At 46.1% G+C, this 24,896-nt stretch overlaps 1 protein-coding gene across 1 annotated transcript in view; it reads right to left on the bottom strand.

The window, feature by feature from the left end:
- The window catches only part of LOC149344129 (uncharacterized), a 28,291-nt gene extending 4,770 nt beyond the window's left edge, over nt 1-23,521 (bottom strand). The window contains exons 1-2 of the mRNA XM_089547152.1: nt 23,349-23,521; nt 17,053-17,219 (exon numbers count right to left, since the gene is read on the bottom strand). Coding sequence (XP_089403278.1) covers nt 17,053-17,219; nt 23,349-23,471 — 290 coding nt within the window. The 5' untranslated portion in view covers nt 23,472-23,521. The remainder of the gene's footprint in view (nt 1-17,052; nt 17,220-23,348) is intronic.
- Nucleotides 23,522-24,896: the final 1,375 nt, after the last annotated feature.

Here is a 24,896-nt window from a genome sequence, read left to right as displayed (position 1 = left end):
TGCGTGCACCACAAACGCACGAAAAAATCCGAAGATCGGTTACCATGAGTTCCCGCAGAAGCAGCAAGCTATGCAACATGGTGGTTTCAGCCCTTCTTCCCTATTTTGAGCAATGTCCGGAGTTGATGTGCGAGAGAGAAGACCGCAGTCACACCGAGGACCTCTGCAAAGCCTTCCTAACCAAACTACCACTGCTGACCAATCTTAGGGTGGAAAAATTATACTTGCTCATAAACCGCCTTCGAGGAAAGTTCTTCGCTTGTAAAATAGGCTTGAATTCCCTCGGTGCATCACGTGACTTCAGAATCAAACGAAAAACATTGGCTGAGCCTGCTGGCGTGTGGTTGAACTGGCTGTCTTGTGTTGTTTCTTTTGCAACTGTTTGTGTCAGCATTATATTTACGAGGAATCCCAAAAGTAAGGTCTCCAAAGGGCTGCGGCCGCAGGAAAACTATATGCGTGGCTGCTCGCTATACTGCTGCGTTCATTGTTCCCCATCTTCCAAAGAAGCCATGACTCAGCGCGAAAGGGACTGTCAGTCTTGGCCCGGCAACCATTTGGAATGGAGCTCCCGTTTGTCGCTACCGCCAGGAGCGAAGTTCAGGCAAATGGCGTTCAACCAATCGAAAGTTATTGCCAATTGACGGAAGTGTACGGAGAGTCTTGCATGGATGTTAAAGACTTCCGCAAGTGGTTCGCAACTGGTCGCACGGAAGTTCACGACGAAGAAAGAAGCGGGAGACCGTCAATTTCTGATGAGACAGTCGCGAAAGCCGAAGAAATGATGCGGCAATATCGGAGGATCACACTCGACGAACTCTGCACTTTGGTTCCTGGCGTTTCTAGAGGCACTATTCGTAGTAGTTTGACAGCAAGGTGGAAATATCGGAAGGTGTGCGCAAGGCGGGTTGCGCGAATGTTCACAGGCGACCATCAACAACAATGCGTTGACTCCTCCCGCGAATTTCTTCCGCGTTCTGGAGATGAAAGGGAGACATTTTTGTGTTCTATTGTTACGGGTGATGAAACCTAGACATTCCACTTAACGCCTGAGACCAAACAAAAATGACGTGAGTGGCGGCAGTCATCTTTGCCCAAGCCGCGAAAATTCAAGCGAACACAGTCTGCCGGCAAAGTCATGGCAACTGTGTTTTGGGATCGAAAATGGGTATTGTTGGTAGACTTCCTGGCTCCTGGCACCACAGTAAACGCGGAGAGATATTGTGAGAGCCTTAAGAAACTCAGACGGGCGATTCAAACTCGCAGAAGAGGAACAACGCGCGCACCCACTTTGCCTGCCAAACCGTCGCTCTCCTAGAACAGTTTGTATAGGACGTCATCAGCCACTCACCCTACAGTCCGGACTTGGCACCAATTGACTACCACTCGTTTCAAAAGCTAAAAGAACACCACGCTGGAAGGCGCTTCACTGATGATGACGAAGTGAAAGATGCGGTCAAACGCTTCCTCAACGGCATAGCGGTGAGCTGGTATGACATGGGCATGCAAAAACTGCCCCAGCGTCTGTAAAAATGCATAGACCGCAACGGCGATTATGTGGAAAAGTAGAAGAATGGTCTCCCTTTTAAGTGATCTGTAATTAGCTTAAAATAAACATATATTCCGATTTATAAAAGAACTGCAGACCTTAATTTTGGGATGACCCTCATACGGGATGGTATCCACTTGAAACTATTTCCAGCGAAAACGGAGCAACAGGCTGAACTATAATGTTGAATGTTGCGACCACAAACGTAAGTTTACAAAAAGTGCACGTTGAATAAGTGGCCGAAACCTTGTCCCGAGTTGAAGATTGTGATATGTAATAAGTTATTACAGTGGTTGAAACGCCCCTAACCGAATGAATGGCCGCTCGGCGAAGCGCACTTCTGCCTCGATTCTCGGTGTAAACGCACGTGCGATTTGGAAAAGCGCAGTGATGGTGACATGCCGCTATCACGCTATCAATAGCAAACTTGCACGTGTCATCACCATAATGTGTGAAACGCAGCTCAGAAAGGCTAAAATTATAAAGCGCCGACCGCGCGGACGCCTTAACGAAAGCACTGCCTCGGCCGCTGCGCGCAGCTCTCCGCCCGGACTCGTCCCGGAGCGGTGGCGCCGCAGCGGTGGCGATGAGAACTAGGCGCAATACGGCTCTTTCGGGCGACGCGACGGGCCGCACCAAGTGCGCTCTCCATTCAGCGGCCGTGCCTCTGGCTTCTACAAGGTAAACCACCCTCTCTACCACAAAATACACATTCGTGCCACAACACAAATACACATTCGCGCCAGCACGTGCGCGAATCGGTAACGCGGGGCGGGGGGGGGGGGGGGGGGGGGGGGGCACCCGTAGTTCCCGGCGCGTTCGCGAGCAGCCGCGTTCCAAGAAAGGAGACGCTTCGCTTTGAGCGCCCCCAGCCGCGTTCCGATGACCCCGCGTACACTACCGATCCCTTACAAACCCCAATACCGGCAAACTTCTCTCTCCATTTGAAAATTCCACGAGTATTTCCGCCACGTTTCTGAGGCATTCCTGTCAATGCAAGGTCATGACGACGGCTTTTCCACCGAACGAGCCGTAGACGCCACAGCGTAAAAAAAAAACTATAAATCCAGGCTCTTGCATTAGGAAAGGTTCCTCCAATATTTCTGACGCGCACTGGTGTGTCGCTCCAGAATTAACCTTTCTTGCGGATGGAGGCCGCTTGCAACTGCTGACGTGCCGGAATATCACGACTGCCATGCGTTGCTTTAATGTCTGTCATATTTGGTTACCATGCCGTTTTAAGGAAATGGACGACATATCATAGTTTTGACCGTTCTCTATAGATAGCTACTGCTCACGCGCTCACTCAATAAAACAAATATGTGTTATTGAGCGCATGTGTGTTAAGTGCATTGCAGTTGTGTTATAGGCATGTTTGCATTGCAGAATTCTTTATATCGAAGAATCTGCTGTATGTTGAAGAGTCATTGAAATGATAATTACTGGGTTTCCATAATGTGCACGGCCGATCGGTAGTTGATTACTCCTCACCGCACTTTAATTTTTTCTAGAACAAGATTGTTAACAACGAGGATATCGGAGATTTAAAATTATGCCCTCCCTCTGCCCCCTTAACCGATAAACACCGACTCGCCAGAAAAAAAGAATATAAACCTTTCCATATTTGCCTTTGTGCTCGCAGAAGTATTTCCGCTGAACAGTGCCAGCAGCGTTCTGATTGGCGATATTCATACAGGCGTCTACTGCACATGTGCAGCATAGTCCAAGATTCTCGCGCGCTCAATCAAGCTGTAAACAGTGAAATGCCCTATAGAAATCAGCTCGGGACAGTACGCCGCCGTGCCACATCCTGCCCATGTCACATGAGCCTGCGCAATTGGAAGGATCACCCAGATTCCGTAATCTCTGCCAGAAAGGGAGGGGTGGCTGAGAACGTGCGACGACGTAATGCTCTAATCGGTTGCGGGCAGGAATTTCAATATTTTTTAAGCATGAAATGCTTTTAGCTCCCGTTGTCGGCATTGTGGTGACGTCACGCCGAGACCGAGAGCCATCATCCGGGCACTGAATTCCACTCATCCGGGCTCTGAAACGAGAACATCCGGGCACCGTACGAGACTTAACGTGATTCAACGAGACTCTCTAAGCCCTCCTACGGGACCAGCATACAAGCGCCGGTTGCTCTCCAAACGAGTCACAAAAAATAACTGCTGTCAGTGTCTTCTCAATGTTTATCAAGATATCAGTCGAGCTGTGCATTTGATAATGCACGGAATTATAATTTCCGATTTCTAATAACGCGTGGAAAAGCACATACATGCCACAATAGACTTCGTTGTCATACGTGATCTGTTAGGGGCTTTGAGAGAAGGCCGTTTAGAGAAAGAGGGCGAGAATGGCTTTCGGCTGAAAACTTTCGCTCCCTCCCCAAGGATGGCGCTGCGGTCCCACACTCACGCATGTAAAAGACCGGCCGCTTGGCCCCTTTCCCCCTCTGGCAGGCAGATGTATACACGCTCGCGGAGTATTCGAACGCGCTGCATATACATTCTTGTCAGGCCTGCGTCTCGTCGTGTCCGCGTACGCTTCTGCATCGTCCTGGGTTTCAATGCCGCCACCGTCACAGCTGCTTAAGCCAAGCAATGAAGGCTGTGTTAGGCCCGTAAACATTTCATGCTTACCCTACTCTCAGTTACGGGAGAGGGGCAATTTTTTTGCAAATTATGCGGTCTACTGAGTGCTTTTCAATTTTGCTTGCATACCTACGAAAATCGCCTCTACAGATGATTTCTTACATTCGGATACATCAAGGAAAATAATTTCAGGGTTCATATATTGTTAGGGCACGCGGGCACGAGATTTCTGCAGACAATGGAGGACGACTTCACTTTCCGATGCATCTCAGGGAATGTGACAGTAAACCAATCTTGTCAGGCTTAATTATACAGAGGTCGTGATGTCGTTCACGTGAATGCTTGGAGCCAATGTTTAACCGTAATTAGAGCTGATGAATTCATTAGTGACAGTTCTGTGTGCCTGAGATATAGTGAAGAAATTTTCCTGAAGAAACGTGCTTATATTTCTTGTTTTTTTTGTTCAGATATTTATTGTAAAAAAATCGTATGTATTTCATCTCTCTGTAATGTAATAATTAATTTTTAGCGCTGGCTTCGTCTGCTTCTTTGTTGTCTGCATACGGGACGTTAAAATAATCTGTCCAAAACATTTAACCAACTTGCAGCGACGGAAACGCTTGTCCTTGTAGCCTCTCGAGCCAAATAACACTTCACAGTATAACAAGTAGCGCTTTACACTAACGGCATGTTATGCATCATTAGCTCGCCCAGTTCAAACAATATCCAGCTTTAACTAGAATGCCATTATTGTCAACTGGTAATAGCAAAAGTGGGGTATGCGACGGAGAAGCAATTAATTCAGTTTTGCGCCCTATATACTGCATAAATTATTCAAAAATCTTAATTTTTCTTGCGGAAAAGTGCATAATAATGTTTTTCGTCAAATTAATATATTCTGTGTTGTTTAAGAAAATAGCATTATTAAATTTTCTACCTATAGAACGCACCTTGTATGCACGCAACAGTCGTTGATTTGGTGTTGTTTATTCGTTTATTCGCAGAGGCCTATTGTAGCCTCTGCAGAAAAGAGCTACTTATGTTAACGCATGCACCCGCCATGCTGGGTCAGTAGTTAGGCTCTCGACTACTGCACCAGAGTTCCCGGGTTAGAACCCAACCGCGGCGGCGCGTCTCGATTGAGAAGAAATGCAAAGGGGCCCGTGTGCTGTGCGGTGTCAGTGCACATTACAGATTCCCAGGTGGTCGAAATTATTTCGGAGCCCTCCACTACGGCACCTTTTTCTTTCATTCTTCTCTCACTCCAACCTTTATTCCTTCGCTTACGACGCGGTTCGGCGTCCCCCTGCCAATCGACTGGAAAACGGCTCTGTTCACTTTTATTCCTAAAGCAGGCAAACCAATTCACACTGATAAACTCCGCCCCATCTCTCTCACCTCCTTTGCGGGCAAACTAATGGAGACGATGGTGCAGGATCGGTTAGCAGCATATCTTGAACAGAAACATGTCTCTGCGAGCACCATGCTCGGATTCCGCCCACAGAGATCCGCACAGGATGTCCTCTAGCAACTGCCAATGTAACACACGAGATCATACTCCCTAACCTATGCCAGACCGACTGTGGCCTCAACACATTCTGATACATATTCGAATTTCCAATCGATCGTCAGTCCTACATCCACATCCAAGATAGATCCGCACAGGATCCTATGAGATCCGCACAGAATGTCTTCCTTCAATTCAATCGGGAAGTACTTGGCCCCCTCTAATGCCCCAATATTGACTGGGTTGTACTTGCCTTGGATCTTAAAGGAGCATTTGACGATGTAACACACGAGATCATACTCAGTAACCTTAGCCAGACCGACAATGGCCTCAACACATTCTGATATATATAATCAAATTTACAATGGATCGTCAACCGTACATCCGCATCCAAAGTAGAGAGCATGGTCCTTACCTACTCGGCATGCGGGGAGCACCCCAAGGCGCGGTACTTTTGGCTCTGCTCTTCAATCTGGCTATGATGCGCCTGCCGTCCCAGCTGGGTGGTGTCGCCAGCGTGCAGCTCGCCATGTACGCCATGACATTACTCTATACGCCACGCAGGGCAGCACAGGGGACATTGAAACCAGCCTGCAAACGGCGGCGACGATAGTATACCACTCCTCCATCCGCTGCGCTCTTCAATATTCTCCTAAAAATCGGAATACGTGGACGTCCGCCCCTCATAAAAGTCCGCCACTAAAATATCTCTTTCTCGTGAGAGTGGTCCCATACGCGAAACTGATGAGATACGGGTACTCGGACCCTACATCCACAAACACAGACGGTCAGACACTACATTGACCAAACTCCGTAAGGTGGGGGACCAGGTGGCCCGCAAGGTCTTCCGGGTTTCCAACAAACGCGTGGGGTTACGATGTAAGGATGCATAGCGGCTGGCAGACGTATTCGTAATAACTCGAATACTCTATTCGACTCTTTATCTCCACCTACGGAAACAAGAGGAGGATGCCCTTGAGGTCATCCTTCGCAAAATTGTTAAACGTGCCCTTGACCTCCCCATCACTACTTCAAACAGTCGGCTTATGGCCCTTGGGGTGGTGAAGACTTTCTGAGAGCACTGGGAGGCGCACCTCACAAATCAGTACACGCGCTTGTGGCAAACGAAGTCGGGTCGCCGCCTTCTTGCTCGACTCCATATCCAACACACCACTCCCATGGAAGACAGATTTCACATCCAGAACTGTGCAGACGCGCCCTCCATGTGCGCTCTCCATGTGCGACCACTTCCAACCAACAATGCACATGAAGACCATAATGGTCGGCGCCTGGCACGAGCGGAAGCCCTAGCCCGACATTGCAACAAAACAGATGTATGCTACGAGGAAGCCTCCGACCCTCACCAGGGGGAATGGTACACGGTCGCTCTAGTTCACAGCAGCAACACAGTTAACGGCCTCACTTTCAGAGCCCGCAGTGCAACTCAAGCAGAAGAGGTCATGATTGCGGCCTCACATTCCGATTCAAAATACATAATCACCGACTAGCGAGGGCCCCTCACAACGTCGAACAAGGCTGCACTCCCTTCTTAGCCTATCGAATCTACCAAAATTCCATACGGGATACGGGCCCCGCACACCGTTACCTTATATGGGCCCCTGCTCATCAGGGATTGGTAGGAAACGAGGCAGCAGACGCCCGCGCGCTAACTCATCGGGCTGTTTTCTCCTCCCCACCCGATCAGGATCCAACTTTATTCCGGTCTATGCCTTTAAAGATATTGTAACGTAACGTTACAAAGAAGTCTCCTGCGCCGAGGAACACCGGCAGCCAGTCAGGTCAGCACGAGACGGAGCAGAGACACTTCGTCTTTCTCCAATGGCCCGTTGCGTTCTTCCTCATCTTCTAAGGAAGGCATGTGTCATTGCCCCCCTCGTTTGCAGCATCGCCTCGATGCGGCCGACTAGGAGCATACTGGTGAGCTACGGGCTGACAGATAGTGGGCTTGGTTGGTACAGGAGGAGCACAACACAAAACGGGGTACTATCCGTCTCCAGATCGGTCAGCAGGGCGGCCGTGGTACGGTTTCATTCGGACGACGTGTACAACGTCAGTGAGCTTGCGTCGTCTGCGGCTTGAGGGGTCTCGGGTGGCAGATTCTACTTCGTAAGTAACGTTACTGATGCGGCGGAGGACACGGTATGGTCCGAAGTACCGGCGCAGTAATTTTTCAGACAGTCCGCGATGGCGAACGGGTGTCCAAATCCATACATAGTCTCCAGGCTCGTAGGAAACGAAGCGCCGTCCCTGGTTGTAGCGATCAGCGTCTAGTTGCTGTTGTAGGTATATGCGCTGTCGTGCCAGCTGCCGCGCTTCTTCTGCACGCTGAGCAAAACTAGCGACGTCCATATCAAGTTCACTTTCGCAGTCGGGGTATACGGGCAACATCGTATCCAGGGGAGTGGTCACTCGGCGGCCGAAGACAAGCTCGAAGGGAGTAATCCGCGTCGTCTCTTGAAGTGCCGTATTGTATGCGAACGTGGCGTAAGGGAGAATTTGATCCCAGGTCTTATGCTCTATATCCACGTACATGGACAGAATGTCGGCCAGAGTTCTGTTTAGCCGTTCCACCAGGCCGTTAGTCTGCGGGTGGTACGCCGTGGCCTGTCTATGGCTAGTGTGTGTAAGATTCAGCACTTCCTTAGTCAGGCGGGCCGTAAAAGCTGCCCCACGGTCGGTAATAATAATAGCCGGGGCGCCATGGCGCAATACGACGTCGTGAACAAAGAATGCGGCGACTTCGGTGGCAGTTCCATTTGTGAGCGACGCGGTCTCAGAATACCGGGTCAGGTAATCCGTCGCGACAACAATCCAACGCTTTCCATTAGTTGACTTTGGAAAAGGGCCAAGAAGATCCATTCCCACTTGTTGGAAAGGAGTTTTCGGTGGAGCAATAGGTTGAAGAAATCCGGCTGGTTTCATGGGGGGAGATTTTCGACGTTGACAGTCACGGCAGGTTTTAACATAGGATCGTACTGAAGGTAATAATTTCGGCCAATAATACTTCGCCCGAATTCTGGCAAACGTGCGACTAACTCCCAAGTGGCCGGCGGATGGTTCGTCGTGACAAGCGCTCAAGATGTCAGGCCGTAGGTCCATAGGTACTACGAGCAGGAATGTCTCTTGTGATCTTTCAAAATTGCGCTTGTAGAGAACCCCACTTCGTAAAGTGTATGACTGCAAGCCACGACGAAAAACAGGCGGTACCCGACCACCGCGGCCTTCTAGATACTCGATGAGCGGCGCCAGCTCCTGGTCCTTGCGTTGAAGGTCAGCCATATGAGATTGAGTAATGGCCCCAATGAAGGGAAAATCGTCGGCGTTTTCCACTGCAGCGGAGTCTAAGGGCGCGCGTGATAAGCAATCTGCGTCTTGGTGTTTAAGTCCCGACTTATAAACAACGGTAACATCATACTCTTGAAGACGAAGGCTCCATCGAGCCAAGCGTCCAGACGGGTCTTTGAGGCTGGCCAGCCAGCACAGCGAATGATGGTCGCTGACAATACGGAAGGGTCGTCCATACAGGTATGGTCGAAACTTGCTTATGGCCCAGATTACCGCAAGACACTCCTTCTCGGTCGTTGAATAGTTCGCCTCCGATCGGGATAGTGTTCGACTCGCGTAAGCTATAACTCGTTCTACGCCATCTTGCCACTGGATAAGTACAGCCCCAAGGCCAACGTTGCTGGCATCAGTGTGGACGTCAGTTGCTGCGTTTTCATCGAAATGGGCGAGTATGGGGGGCCTGTGGAGGCGGCTTCGGAGCTCCTGGAAAGCTTGTTCTTGATCGCCTCCCCACAGGAACGGTATGTCTTCTCTGGTTAGTGCTGTCAATGGTTCAGCTATCTTGGAGAAATCTTGGACGAAGCGTCGGTAGTAAGAGCAAAGGCCCAGAAATCGCCGAAGTGTCTTTTTATCGCTGGGACGTGGAAAACTTGACACTGCGGTAGTCTTGTCCGGATCAGGGAGAACGCCCTGTGCACTGACAACATGGCCGAGAAAGCGAAGTTCTTTGAAAGCGAAATGGCATTTCTCCGGCTTGATCGTTAATTGTGCGCCTTTGAGTGCTTGAAGCACAATGCGCAACCGGTCCAGGTGTTGCTCGAAAGTAGGCGAGAAAACGACGACATCATCTAAGTACACTAAGCACGACTGCCACTTCAGACCTGATAAAACCGTGTCCATCATACGTTGGAACGTGGCCGGCGCAGAGCAAAGACCAAACGGAAGCACCTTAAACTCGTATAGGCCGTCAGGCGTCACAAATGCAGTCTTCTCTCGGTCTCTCTGATCCACCTCGATTTGCCAGTATCCGCTTACGTAACGTTACAAAGAAGTCTCCTGCGCCGAGGAACACCGGCAGCCAGTCGTTGTTGTTGTTGTTGTTGCCTTGGTGGCATGGCAGCCAGTCAGGTCAGCACGAGACGGAGCAGAGACACTTCGTCTTTCTCCAATGGCCCGTTGCGTTCGTCCTCATCTTCTAAGGAAGGCATGTGTCAATATTGCAACATACTATCAAGATAGTTATTGCCTTTACCCTCGCCCATTTAAAGGCCTCAAGAATGCAGATGAGCGGCTCTTTCTCCGCCTTCTCACCAATACATTGCTGTGCCCGGCAGCACCAAAACATTTTAACCCCTCCTTTAGCGGCTGGTGCCCGCACTGACGCCAGCCACTGCCATTGGCGGCGCGATCTCGGTGATTGCTGCTAACTTGACGACGGAGGCTATCGAAGAGGACGCACTGATGTCGTTTCAAGAAAAACCAAAAGTTTTCATTCGTTACATTCTGCATTCTGTAGGCATCGCAGGTCAAAAACTTCCTGGCACACCTCAACTCAGTCAAACCTTCTAATCAATTCACAATGGAACGAGAAGTTAACAACACATTGTCATTCCTGGACGTCTTCATAAGAAGAAAGGGGCAGATCTAAAGTTCAGTGCCTATAGGAAGCCAACCCACACCCCGCTACCTAAATTTTAATTCCAACTAGCCTACTAGCCAAAAGAAATCCGTAGTCTCCTCTCTTCTGAGAAGATCAAAGTCTACGCGCTCCTCCGAAGCAGAGAAAAAAGCAGAACAGGCCACCGTTTTCGCCGACCTAGAGAAGAATGGCTACACACGTGGCTCCATTCAACGCGTTGGTCGACGTCAGGCTAGGAGGACAGGGGGAACGGCCAACAATCAAACAACAAAACGCGCGCGCGTGGTTCTGCCATACGTGAGGGGAACTAGCGAGGCACTTGCGCGCATTCAGGGAAAATATAGAATCTACGTTGCCCACAAACCTGTTTCGACAATAAGCCACTTCTTACTACGACGTAAAGACCGCGCCCCCACAGAAAAGCAACCGGGTGTCGTTTAGAAAATCCTGTGCTTCAAGTGTCCGGCTTCATATGTCGGCAAAACAAAAAACCTCCACCAAAGAATAAGGCAACACAAAAGTGACATCGGGATAATGAATTCCGAATCCAACCCCCTCACCGAACACTGCGAGCGCGCAGACTACCAAATAGCCTTCGAGGAGGTGAGCGTCTTGGCCGTGGAGCCAAACCTGTTAAAGAGGTGACATGTGGAGTCATGGCACATGCGTCTCACAAAGGCGGCGATGAATAGGACTCCAGGAACGTTCCCCGCCGTGTACGTTAGTGGACTGCGCCACATGCTAACAAAGGGAGAGCGAAGGCGGCACCGCGCTGCTGCTGGCACACTTTAGTCATCCCTGAAGAAGGGACCGAGTTGGTCCCGAAATGTTGGGAAAAAATTAAAATATTGGTTGGTGTCAGTTTTCTCTCAGCTGTAGCGTAGCTTACATAGAAGTCCACGCCTTCATAACATGGCAGCTTCTGGTGCAAAACCAGCGGCACTTACAAAATGAGTGGATGGCTAAACAATGAGGTCATAATAAAATACACACAAACAAAAAAACTCAACATCGTGTTGTACGTGCCTTTTGGCGGGAAAAAGAAATTCTGCAACGTCCCGCTGTCCACGGCAACACGTGAGCCAAGGACAAGGAAGCAAGACAAGTGTGTTGACTACGAACTGAATTTTCTATAGGCAGCTCTCATCGTGTCTCTCGAGACCCACTAAATATAATTCTTATCATAACAACAGGGAAAGCTATTTTCTTTTATACCTGAGAGCTATAGTTCTACAGGTCTGACCCCTCAGTTTTGGAGATTTATTCTTGGGAAGTAGTTTTCCAGAGCCCGAGAGCAATGAGTTGATGAAGAATTGTGTCCATCTAGTATAGTTCGTGTAAAAAAAAGGAATATTGCAAAAATTTTATTAAAAGCTGTAATTTATTATTTGAAAGCTACAAAACGCAAATGGTGCTCTGAACAGTGATGCAACAAAGGGGAGCTGAACTAGCCAACGCCATAATTTTTAAAGTCGACCAGTGCAGAGCATAAGCTAGTTGCAAGCTGCGCAAAAATGGGCCACAACTCTTGCAATTAGCACTGCAGCTTCCCTGTGCCATCAGGCCGATTTTAACAACACGTGAATGAAAGTCGTTTTCGTTGATGTTTTAAAAAGTCACGCAGACAAAAGAAATCACACAATCAAGCGCTCACAGATTGAGAGAGCAAGAGATGGAAAAAGAGGAAGAGCAAGTACGGACAGTGAGCTTGTAGTCATAACAAGCGTTCAAATAAGCATTCGCTTCGAGAAATTAATTAGGAATATTTCGATAACACAACTCATATTACTGAAAACTGCTCTCTACCGTACCTACAAATAGAAATATGATCTCAGCAACGAGATTCTGAGAGGAACGGACGGTGACACGTGACATACCACATGATCTTTTGTGATCTACGACAGCAGTAAAAGGACTGCGGCAGGATAAAGTAGCCCCAAACCTCACCATGTATAGGAAGGAACCTTTTCACTCCCACTTTTCTTTAGCGACATACATCTACAGTACACGTTTAAAGAAGCGATCATCTCTCATTTCCGAGAGATAGGGCTATATATTCCTACAAAGTGCTCCCCCACATTCAGGCATGAGTTACTGATTGTAACACTAAATATCATCGCAGCGCTGAACCACGCCAGGCCTCTACATGAAGTTTTACACATTAAAGCACTGCCCAGTAGACGTTGACCGTAGTTTTGCTTTACCAAAAGCTCAAATAATGATGATTCATTATTTTATGCGGTGCAGTGAACACAGCGCACTATCGGGAGTCTTATTGCAGGTGCAAGGAAATTAATGAATTTCACAATGAAACACTCTCTTTCAATCAAATTGCTATGCGATAATCCGAAACTCACTTAGGCACCTCCCACACAGGCATTATGAAACAACTTTGTGACTGCTATAAGCATCCAGTTAGAAACGCATGCCACTGTATACAACTGCTCATCGGCCTCCTCTACGGAGCATGAGTTCTTTGCGTGTTATGCGTTCTTCGTCTGGAACGACGTCGTCTTTCGCAATACCCGAAAACGCTAGGCTATTGGAAGTATGAATGGTATTGCGAAAAACAAGTGTGAGTACCTAGAAGACATGAACGTACAATGAGGACAAGAAGTAAAAAAAGCACTTGAAATGACGTTATCGAACTCGAGCTGCCGCGCTAACAGGCCTAACAAGGTCGGCAGCTAGTGGCATAATAGCCGCTGCTTTACGAGGGCGCTAACAAAGCAATAAATAATTTTAGACTAATAAAGGCGTTTTGCTCTCTAAGGAGATAGACACTTTTATTTTTCAGCGGATGTCTGAAATAAAAGTAACTAGAATTGTGTTTTCCGTTATTAATCACAGATGCATGCTGAAACAAAGATGCCGCTGTGATCTCACGGTAGTAGCAGACCCCAAGGAATCTCGAAACGTGACGAGTAAGAGCTAACTCTCTTAAAAAAAATAATTCATTACGATGTTGTCCCCCTCCGTCATTTTATTGATTCAATTCGACTGCTACTAATTGATTTTGCTGGCACTTCGTTGGACACAGCGCAAACGGCGGTTGGAGTACCTTCGCCTTGCGCCTGTTTTCTTTTTTCAATCAGGTCGGGAAAGTACATCTATTTACAGTGGTAATCACGTTAATGTTATTCCGCCAGGCCGAAGAAAGTGAATATGTGTTGCTGCGACTGCCTTTACTCCTTTCAGCTGGTATTTTGTGGGGACGCAGATGACATTACAGGGCTCGCAGCATGAAGAAATATTTCAAGCATATGGAAGGGCAACAAGCCATACGGTCAGTTACTGTCGAAATCACAAATTGCCTTTAGAAAACCGAGGAAAAAAACTTGGGGGACGCTTAAACTTCGCCTTTAAGAGTTCAACATGATCGCCTTATCGGGCCCCGTTCTCATCGCCTACTAACCACTCACACAACACCCAAATTCGTAATTATCACACTCATAGTTACTCATGCAGCTCACGTGAGTACGTCTCTAAGGCAGTGCGCTAGTCAAAACCAACAACGCATTCACTAGGTACACTAACAATTCTTTGTTGCCAATAAGTAGCATGCCCATCTCGCAATCTGCTAAATGTCCTTGGTGCGATTCACACCCAAACCTAAATTAACCAAATTTTCTTCCGAGATAAATTATTTTCCATATGTTGCAGGTTCCAGCTGAAAAATTCGGCGTCAATCCGAATATTATTTTAGTTGTTCCTGAATTGTACCATTCTTTTTCCTTACAGATTTTTCGATCACGGCTAACAACGGCGCCGCTGATGAGGACGACGTGGCTTTTTTGATACATCGAGAGTGTTTGGTGGTACGATAGCTCAAATGCAATCGAATTAAAATATTGTCTCAGGATAGAGGAATGTGTGATCGCTGCTCTCAGACGCAGTTCGCTATAAACACCATCCTTTACTGAAACCTTAAGGACCCGTTCCAGGGAACTATATAAAATGGGAACGGGGGCGACGTATATTTTACAATACATAAAGCAGAAATTCAAAGTTTGAAAACAAAAGAGTAAAACAGTTTAAATATACAACGAGTACAATAACAAAATCAATGCAATACAATGAAATTAAAATCCAGTTAACAGAGATTCAAAGAATTCAGTCAAATAGGGCAAGGGAAGTAACAATAATTTGCTCAAGTGCATATAAATCTTGCGATGTAAAAGGAACTTAAGATAAATTAATGCTTAAAAGAAGACTGTGAAAGCTTTTTTTTCAATTTAACAGTATCACGTTCTATGACAGCAGCATCTGGTTATTCCGCCCATTCCTGTATTGCTTTTGGTAGAAATGCTTTATTAAAAACCGACGTTGAACCATGCCGACGCTGTGCGCTTATGCTGTTGAATAAACATCGGGATGAACGTGCTGGTGGGCGAAGTAGAGATTGGCACATATGTCGGAAGTGATGGAATAACGTGTGAAGGACTCAGGAAATGTAGACCACCTGGGATTGTTTAAAGTGCACTGCGCGATGTCAGTGCCCGTTAAAGAACCTCAGGTGGTCGAAATTTCCGGAGTCCGCTACGGCGTCCCTCATAGCCTAAGTCGGTGTGGGACGATAAACCCCTCTAAACCGTAAACCAAACTTGTGAAACAGGCGCAGTCGTGATATTTTGCACCGAAAGACAATGTGGGAACATCAAGTGATGATCTGACACTGGTCATGCTTATTTTGTAGTAGCACTTTGAAGATAAGAAGCGAGCGGCAAGGACCTGTGCAGATTCTAAAGCATTGATTAGGTAAGTGTGAATTGGACACCAAGTTGCAGATGCGTATTCTAGCTTTGATCGTAAGAAAATTTGTTTCAGGTGACAACGATAACATTCTTCTAGAGCTCATAGCAACCAATTTTATGATATTTCCGCTTCTACAACAATAGCCGCTAGGCAGCTGTTCGGCATGCAGATCGTGCGCCATGCTGTTCTCTTCTGAAGAAGAAGAAATTAGAAGTTCCACCCTGGTCGTCTCGGTGTACTGTCGCATGTTCTCGGTGTTGGCGTCCGTCTGCCGTCTAGACGCGGCGCTACCTGTACCAACTGCTACGTGACAATATGTTCTGACGAAGTTAAGTTGCTTGCGATAAAGACATCGCGGTACGCGTGGGTGATACTAGAGCAATTGCGGGAAACTTGCATGAACTTGCTTTCGAAAATATTAAGCTAATATTAAGCTGTATCATCTACTTATAATACCAGTTATCTATGAAAAGTAAGTCATCCTGAAGTATAATCTGGTCGGTTTGAGATGAGATTTGGTGGCAAAGGCCACAGTCCTCCGTGAAGAGGCGTACGAATGATGAAATACCACAGAGGAGGTCGTTAATATAGACGAGAGAAAGAAGTGGGTCAAGAGCTGAACCTTGTGGAGCCCCAGATAGTACCTTTGTTGAGGCTGCAATACGCAATCCTAAAGCAGTGTACTGAAAGGAGTCAGTGAGGAAGCATTTATTCACGATAAATTTAATGGGTCTTGGCTGAGGGAAGAAAGTTTACAGATCAGTCGTAAATGCGGAACGCGATCAAATGGCTTTGAAAACTTAAGAATATTACAACAATTTGAAACAAAAAATCAGGGTTCAAATGAAGATCAGTGTTTAATTAAAAAGCTGCGATCCATAAGAAACATCAGAACGGAAGCGATGTTCATATGCGGAGAAGAATGCGTTGTTATAGAGGCGTAAGGCAACTTGAGAATAAGTGATCTGTTATATTTTTTTGCAGGCAAAGCATGTTAAATATATTGGGCGACAATCTAATAGATATAATCTTTTACCACTTTTAAATACTGGAAGCACTTTGCTAATATTCTAGTCATCGGGAAGAGTGCTTTGAGCGAGAGACTGGATAAAAATTATCCGCAATATACGACTCGTAAGTGCTTCAGTGGAAATTTTATCGGGGTTCAGGAGTGCTTAATAATTTCGGCTAGCTAGCAAGCTCTTCAATAAGGTTCGCAGTCAATACTAAGATAAAAAAATTCCCATCGCCTGGGCATTTACATGACTAACAAAATTAAGCCAGAGATATGCTACACGTGTGCGCTGTATAAGTTTTATCGGTTTCGCGGGAGATCTGCGACGCAATCTTCGCTAGAATTAAGTCTGCGCACATCCGCCCTTTTCTCTCAGTTTCCTCTGTGCTTTCTGAAAAGTGCTCCTGTTGAGAAAGCCAAGGACGCCGGAGGTGCCAGTTCCCCTCCCTTCCCGAATTTCACCTTTATTCTCATCCGCGGTACTTCTCTCGCGAGGAATGTGGTTACACTTGGTCACTTTCGGAAAGTGTACCGTTAACAGCCATAGAGCGCTGTAAAAAGTTTGAAAGAGAGAAGGTAAGGCGGGCGGATATTAAAGAAGTCGGCGGTTCTTCGATGTCACTAAAGCGGTGATAAGTACTGAAATTCATGTGCACGCAACGCATACCCCTAAGTAAAAAAGCTTACCATGTGCACGACGTCCAGTTGAAATATGTGAATGTCTGCTCAATCTCGCTTGTTGTGTTATCTGCGTATGTTGTAATAGCCGAAACACATGCCGTTAGATTTCGACCTTTAGGATCCGTGTTAAAATTTCTTTGCCTTAGGTACATTGAAGAATTATCAGCCATGAACTGCAAAAGGGCACAAGAACAATTTTTTGCCATGAACTGGGGCTTCAACTCCGGCGGACAGCAAGTAACAGTGCTTTCATAAATAATTTATCCAGTGCTGAAGTTCCAGCATATTTTATACCAGTCATTAGGCCTCATTCACAAGGGCCCTAGTCTGAAATTGCTGTGTGCCGAATCTCGGCCCACAGGTTAATTGTCCGGAAAGGTGACAGATTTACAAATATGGGCGGAATTTGGGCACCAAGAACATGCTAAGAGAGACGGAAACAGAAGGTGGAGGGTGGGGGAGAAAGGGCTACCTTATATTTAATCAGCAGCTTAGGGACAGGGAGCGCTTGTGGGATCCCTATTATGTACAACAAGCCCAGGAATGTGCGATTCAGTTCTTCATGCAGCCTGGTAACATATCTTATCGACAATGAACTGAATTTTGCGCTAATAACGTTCATTTTGAAAACGCTGGCCGGATAAAAGTCGCGCCTGGAGAATTTGCAATTAATGTGCCTTATGTTTATGCGCATTTATAACCTTCTTGATTCGTTGGCGTTTCCTGCTCAATTTTCAGTAATGTTAAGCGTTCCATGTGTGTTACTGAATGCTTTCAAATAGTCCTTAAAAATACTGAGCTTGAAGTGTAGAATTAAAAAATATTCAGCCCCCGCGGGTGTCGGTTACTATAAAAATAATCGTAATTAGGTACCCAACTGATCATAACTCTTTTATTGACGTTTAAGTACGCAGAGCCTAGTCGTTGGGGTTTAAGAGGAGTTCGAAACCATGGACAGGGAAAAAACGCTCTCTAAAGGTCCGGAGCGTTAAGAACTCCTGCGCTTTTTCCCGCACAAAACCAGGACTGAATGCATAAGGTGCGCGGCAAGCTCGATAAAAATGACGGAGGGCGCTTAAGACTATAGACGCAAAATTTTCGGAAACGTAGCGCAAGAAAGACGTGAGTCGAGGTTTCTAGAAAAGCTTGAAACGCAGCAAAAAAGGGGGTGTTAAAGTAAAAGGGACCCGAAAGTAATATATATGGAAGTTGTGACGAAACGCGCCTCAAATATGCCTTCATATAACTGGGCGTTACAGTACCAGCCCATACACTTCATATACCGGATGTTTCAGCGAACACTTTAAAAATTTTCAAAAGTAGGCTGTCTGGGGCAAAAATAAGTCAGTTGCGGCATAGTAATGCCAGCTTTGGCGGACACCAGCAAACAGGTGAATCATCTTTAGTAGTATGCTGGTAACTTTTATTAGCTTTATTTATTTTATTAACTCTAATTTATTAGAATAGAGTTAGGCTCCAAGTTGCAATCAGCCATTTGTAGCTGGTCGTTAGTAATAGTCTATCAGCTTTTTGAATTTCGAAAATGCCGTAACGCTTGGCTCTGTGGCTCGAAGAAATTTGCGTTTTTCGACTCTATGCGGGAACTGGAGGGGTTGCTTTGGCTCCATGCTTTCGAAAGCGCATTCATTTTCTTGATGCAGCCAAATTTTGTCGAGCCACAGCGGCCAAGGTAATCACGATTTCGATATTCTAAAAAGTGATATGGCTATTAATGACGACCGGCTAGAAACCTCTCCAGTTACCTGTCTGTGGTTGCTAAATAGTAATTTATATTTAAAAACTTAGTCATCACAAATTCGTTCAGCTCCTTACTAAAAAAAAATTGACCGGCTTTCCGATGTCCCGCAACACTGGTAACACCAGGCCGCAAAAATTATATTTTCACATCAAAAAGCCGATTTTTGAAAATTCTTTAAATTCTTCCCTGAAACATGGCTTGTTACTTTCAGTGACTGAACTCACATGGTCTTACGATTCTAAGACGTCAAAGGAGCGCTCATATTAAGTTCTAAATAGTCCTTTATCAGCTTGCAGTAATAAAAGACGACAACCGTGATGGCTCCTTTCGTACCAGCACTTCTTGCGCAGATTCCTTAAATTAGTAGCTATGTGCAATATCCAAAATTGTCAGTAAAATTAGAGTTTGGATCTGGAGAAACATCCCTCCGATTATTGAATATCTTCTGAGTGAGAAAAAAAAGTTTAGAATAAGATTAAAAGGCAAGCGTAGTTGTTAAACTTTTTTTAAATATAGTGCACGCTCTTCCTACCTCGTCGGACATCTTTTCCTTGTGCAGCTATAGCGGACACTACTTGCATTGAGTTCGTGCAAAATGAGTTGAAATCGAACTTACGCATGATTAGCAACTAACAATAAGACGATGTACGAGTGGGTGGGCAGGTAGGTAAGTAGATAGCACTGTCAGACAGAATAATAATGACCTCACCCGCACGAACATCATGGACAGTAAAGCCTCAATATTTGGACTTGAAAGGACCCAAAACCAAATGCTCCAAATACAAGAATACCCAGTTATAAAATCCCCCGCCCCTTCCAATACTTTCATGTGACTTATGTCTGGTCACTGCTGCCGAACAAAATTGTAATTCCTTGCTTGTTGTTAAGGTACATGGTGGGCAATACAAACTGGCCTTTGCAAAAAAAGGCCGCCGAGGATCTGCGCCCTCAGCTGATTCAGGAACATGAGGAAATCCAAGGAACATTACATGGGCTCAGGACACTAAAAAAGAATATTACAGATATTAAGAACCTGGAGAAGAAATATAAAAAGTGCAATTAGAAGATCAGGCTTTTAAAGCTCAATATATAGAACTGTCATTAATTTTGTCGTAATTAAGCGACCCTAGCGATTCAGCGAATTTCGAAATCAAAGATTCTCCTTTTGATGCCGAACTAATGTCGATGATAAAGAAAATTCGTCAGATTGTGAAATGGGAGTCGATGAAAAAGATATTGATATTTTCCACAAAGTGCCTACCTCCAAACACTATGACACATCTTTGTTCGCTTTGTGCAACGCCCCAAAACAACGCCTTCCAAGACACAAACGTCTACAGAGAAAACTTACTATTCAAGAAACAGGGGTTGTGATGCCATGGGCGAGTCGACCTCCGAAAGCAGCCCGCAGTTGCATTCGGACGGCTGTGGAATGCGAGGCTAAAGCCGTCTTCGCCGAGTAGTCGCAGCGAAGGTAGAAAACGGAAGTTACACGGTCATAGTAGTTTTTGCCCTGGCGGCAGAAGCCCCCCTATCGTCGCCACACATTTGAATACGCGCACGTGAGAGGTGAATGGGTTACAATGCACGACGCAGTAGGTGCGATTGTTACAAATTACTTGTCCGGATGGTGGCACCTCTATCGGGACCCCCTTCGGCAGCCCAACACGAAATTCGGCAAATGAATTTTCTTATATATCATACTTGTCCAAGAAAGATGCCGGAAATCACGCTAGAAACGTTGTTAAATATCGTAACAGATTACGGAACGATCGAAGAAAATACCACACGCTTCCAAGCTGCGACTGTTCGAAGGTGCGTTTGGGGATCTCGTTTTCATCAAATATGTTTATGAGAAAGATCGTTTCCAGAATATCTCGGGAGGACCAAGCATGACTGGTTAACTCGATAAATGACGACAAAAAAAAACCAACGGAATCTCCTTTGTACTGTTTTTCTGAAACGCTGCCCTCAATCTAATGATCATTTTTCTACATGCACGGTTCTACCACGGTCGGATTCGGGTAAAATATTCACTAATTCTTGAATATGGAAAAACATGTGAACCAACGTAAACTAGGTGACAAAGAATACTCGTTTCTTATTGGAAAATTTTAATATTCGCACACCCCTAAAATTAGGTAAAATCGCGTCTGTTAAAAGTTGTGGATTTCAGGCGTCAGCCTTCTCTTAGTTTCATGGTACTTACGTCAAACGTTCATGACAGTATACAATATTTCTGCGCCTACCCTGGCTGCATGACAAACTGCAAATTGTAGTTTCCAAATATATTTTTTTCCCATGCACCTGTATGCGAATCACGACTAGCTGTCTCACTATATTCGTTCACTATTTCTCTTCTGTACTCTCTTGGTATCAAGTTACAATATCGGTGACTTTAAATAGTGGCTCTCATGGCGCTTTAATCTGGTTTGCATTGTATTTTCTACTGAAAGCTGCTGATAAAAAACTTTCGGGTCGCGTACCACCATAGGATAGGCAACTCGCAGTCTTCTTCCTTCTCACTCTTTCTTTTTCCGCGTTTGTCCCAAAAACTAGGGATTTGTTAGGGGAGGGTCTGAAGAAGCGAAGTGTTTGCAGGTTTTGTATTTTGTTCTTCCTAGAGGGCGACGAATCTCCATAAGCGCTGCGCACTTTAGAGGGGATCTTTCAAATTCACTCTCTTCTTCACTGCCCCGCGCTCGGACAGGGGGGCGGAGAGCAGGAAGTTGTTCTGCTGCGCAGGGCAGATGCATGGTACGCCAGACTTCGGAGTTGAAACACGGCGTTCCTTCCTTCAACTTTAGGGGGTCAGCGAGACTGAAAGCAGACTGCATCAGCTGTATAGACAACTGTGCATAAGCCTTGTGAATGCCAGTAATAGTAAGTAGAAGACCAGCGGAAAGGACGCGTTCACAAGGACAAGAAGTACACAGGATAACGCTGGAAACACAACTGAAAATTCTTTACTTCGTGGATCGCCAACATCAGAACAGGGCGCACATGCGCGAGAGCAGCACAAACGCTATCAAAACAACAAACACAAAATTGATTTAGTGACCGAAGAATGCATGTGGCAACCTATGCCCCATTCATGAAACTGTACTCTTTTGCCGTGAACCTAACAGAGTGTTGCTGACACATTTAGTTCCTAACTGCTTGATTTTGAAGGTTCTAAGATTTCTCGTTCTATCTGCGTTTTGCCGCAGCTGATGATTGGTCATTATGGAACAGAGGGGTGAAGTCTTTGCAGTGGTTGCAATGACCTGGCAGATTTGCTGTGTTGCCTGGCTGCAACGAAGTGCGGTGCTGCCTCATACGCTCGCTGACGCATTGACCTGTTTGACCTATGTAGGCCTTTGAAGCATTGACCTGTTTCACGCAGTGACGCGTTGACCAGTAATAGGCTTCAGCCACCACCGTACCGAGTGCCCAGAGTCCTCTTCATTGAACCCAGCGCACCAAGGTACCGGTCACCACCGCCGGACGCACCTTACTGCTAGCTTTTACAAAGGAAGGTTGTTGGTGTCAAACTGCGTCATCGTCCTGTTTGGGGCGCTCTGCTGGTAAGTACAAATTAGCCCATTCCTCACAGGTCACCAGGCAAAAATGCACCCGTAATAGATCGCTGACCAAATGAAAGAGCCGTTCACAGAAATTTGTGGCGACGACTTGGCCAGAGGCCCCCCTGAAATGAGTAGGTAAGAGGGTGTTTTTAGTGCGTCTTAACAGTGGTGCTGTGAGCCAGCTGGAAAAGTTGGAAGTTGGAAAAGAGAGCTTGCGACACGGTTGAAGTGAAAACAGCGTATTCTTGCGAAACTCCGTTGTGACTGAAAAAAAAAAACACTTCAGCGCACTTAAGGCTGATTACGGGATGTGAAGGCGAAAGCCTGAGTGTGTCACTGTAAGCGTTGAACCTCGACGTAGGTTGCCCACTCAGAGAGGAAAGTCACGCGTCCTCGTCGCGAAGTAACTTCCAACATAAGAAGCGTAGAATCTATGGAAACAAAAAATCATATGACACCACCCGCAATGGTGTATGTTCAAATGTAGCGTCACAATTTTAACACAAACAAATTTTTTTCAGGAATGGAAATGACGCATTGACTGCCTCGCATCTCGGTGGATACCCCACCCGCTCCTCAACGGGAGAGGTAAAGAGTATGGAAAGGTATACAATTGGAGGGGCATACGTCGTCGTTTCGAATCCCTGTCGCAAGCTAGCCTGCTGCCTGCTCGACTAACAAATATGAGCTATATGCAAAAGATAAATTGTACGATACCACCCGGAATGCTGCACGACAAGTGGTTTCTAACAATCTTGGTATGGACGCAATCGGCAAAACTGGCGCCTCATTAGGGTCAGTCAGTTGAAGGTGTATAAGGCGAACGGAATGATGATGATTGCGATAAACTGCTCAGATTTGCTTGCCGTGTTTCCTACGGCTGCTTGATGACGGCCCCTGCTTTTGTTACCATTGCGAGCACACACACACACAGCGGCCGGTGAAGCGTTAACAACTAGAAAAAAATGAACACTTACAGACCAACCATCGCGGTATCTTCCGATCCAAGTGCTATTAACGGGACACTCGAGGCTACTATTCTCACCAGAGCTCGGATGCACACGAGCAGCAAGGTATAAATACAAAAGAAGAGCCAACATCGTTCCCTTGCTTCCGATCTGCCCTCCTTCCTATAAGCACTCTGCACTGTTGATCGACGATCTGCGTTTTAAAGAAGCCAAGGAAATGTTTAAATAGTCCTATTATCAATGTTAATATAAAAAAAAATGTTTGAAGTGTCGAGCACATGAAATGACCTTTTCGCTCTCGGTATGTCAAGCCGGCATATTTGAAGCTTGTTGTTCATTTAATTTTCAATTGCTTTTTGACCATGGCAGCTGAAACGTTTTTGTGATCATTTTTCAGAGCGCAGAGCGAACAAACAATTCATCATGGACCTCTGCCATTTGCACTCGATTTCACTGGATGGTAACAATGCTATTCAGGAAAGCAACCAGTCACTTAGTCACTGTCCACATGTTCAGAACTGTATTTTGTTCGGCTCAGCGCATGAGCACAAAATTGATATGGCAGCAAGAACTTGCAAGCACAACAAACGTTCCAAAAATAAGCAAATCGCTTAGCAAAAGAGCTCTTTGAATCTTTGAAACACGTTGCTGAACATTTAATATTACTGTATGTAAATATTCTAAAGCCTACTCAAGCGACTGAAGGTTTTCTTAAGCTGATTCCATGCAGCGACAAAACTGTAGAGGACACTTAAGCGCCACCTTAAGGCTATGGCGCAATAGATTTAGTGAATAAATGCCCATATGTGCACATTTGGTCATTATCTAAATAAAATTCATATATCACATCCCTGGGAGTCCTCTTACCACCCCTGGCGCAGCGGTGTGGCCGTTAAACTATGCGCTGCCCCCTTCGCTGGCACGTGCTTCCATCTGTGGGTCCTGTTCAACCAAGGTTATACATCGGAGGAAACCTCTCACGACTAGAAAATAATATAGCCGCCACCGGCCATGATGCGGAACTTGCTCGCAATCCGGTGAGCAGGCTGTGATGACGCCACAGTCTTTTTTTTTTATTCGAGCTGTTTGCCATTAGGCATAACTAAAAAGAGAAAGAAATTTATAAAAACGAATGTAAACAAGCCTCGCTTAAAAAGCGGCAAAAGTTCGCGATAAAGCGACTATCATGAGTCCACTTGCGATAATACTTAAACAAAACGTCGTGCTGGGCTAGTTGGTGGGACATAGTTGAAACTTGGTTCAGCGCGAAAGACGAACACAAAGAAAGGAAACGACACACACGGAGCGCTACTAACAACTGATTTATTGGTATATGCAAGAAATACATTTATAGTCTTCACATGCATGCGCACAATCGGGCGGCTCCAGGCTACTTTAACAGTTTTTGATGGCTCACTCTTATCTAAGCACACATTATGTCACTGAAGAAAGCGCGGGAACCAGAAAAGGAAGAACTCTGAACATGAAAATGACAAAAGGAAAAAATATGGATGGGCTATGACCAAAACATTTCGAGAATCGACCGACGAAAAAGAC

The sequence above is a fragment of the Amblyomma mixtum genome, chromosome 5 (genome assembly GCF_055824585.1).
Source record: "Amblyomma mixtum isolate Tamu chromosome 5, ASM5582458v1, whole genome shotgun sequence".
Taxonomy (NCBI): domain Eukaryota; kingdom Metazoa; phylum Arthropoda; class Arachnida; order Ixodida; family Ixodidae; genus Amblyomma; species Amblyomma mixtum.
This window is presented reverse-complemented; position numbering and strand designations above follow the sequence as displayed.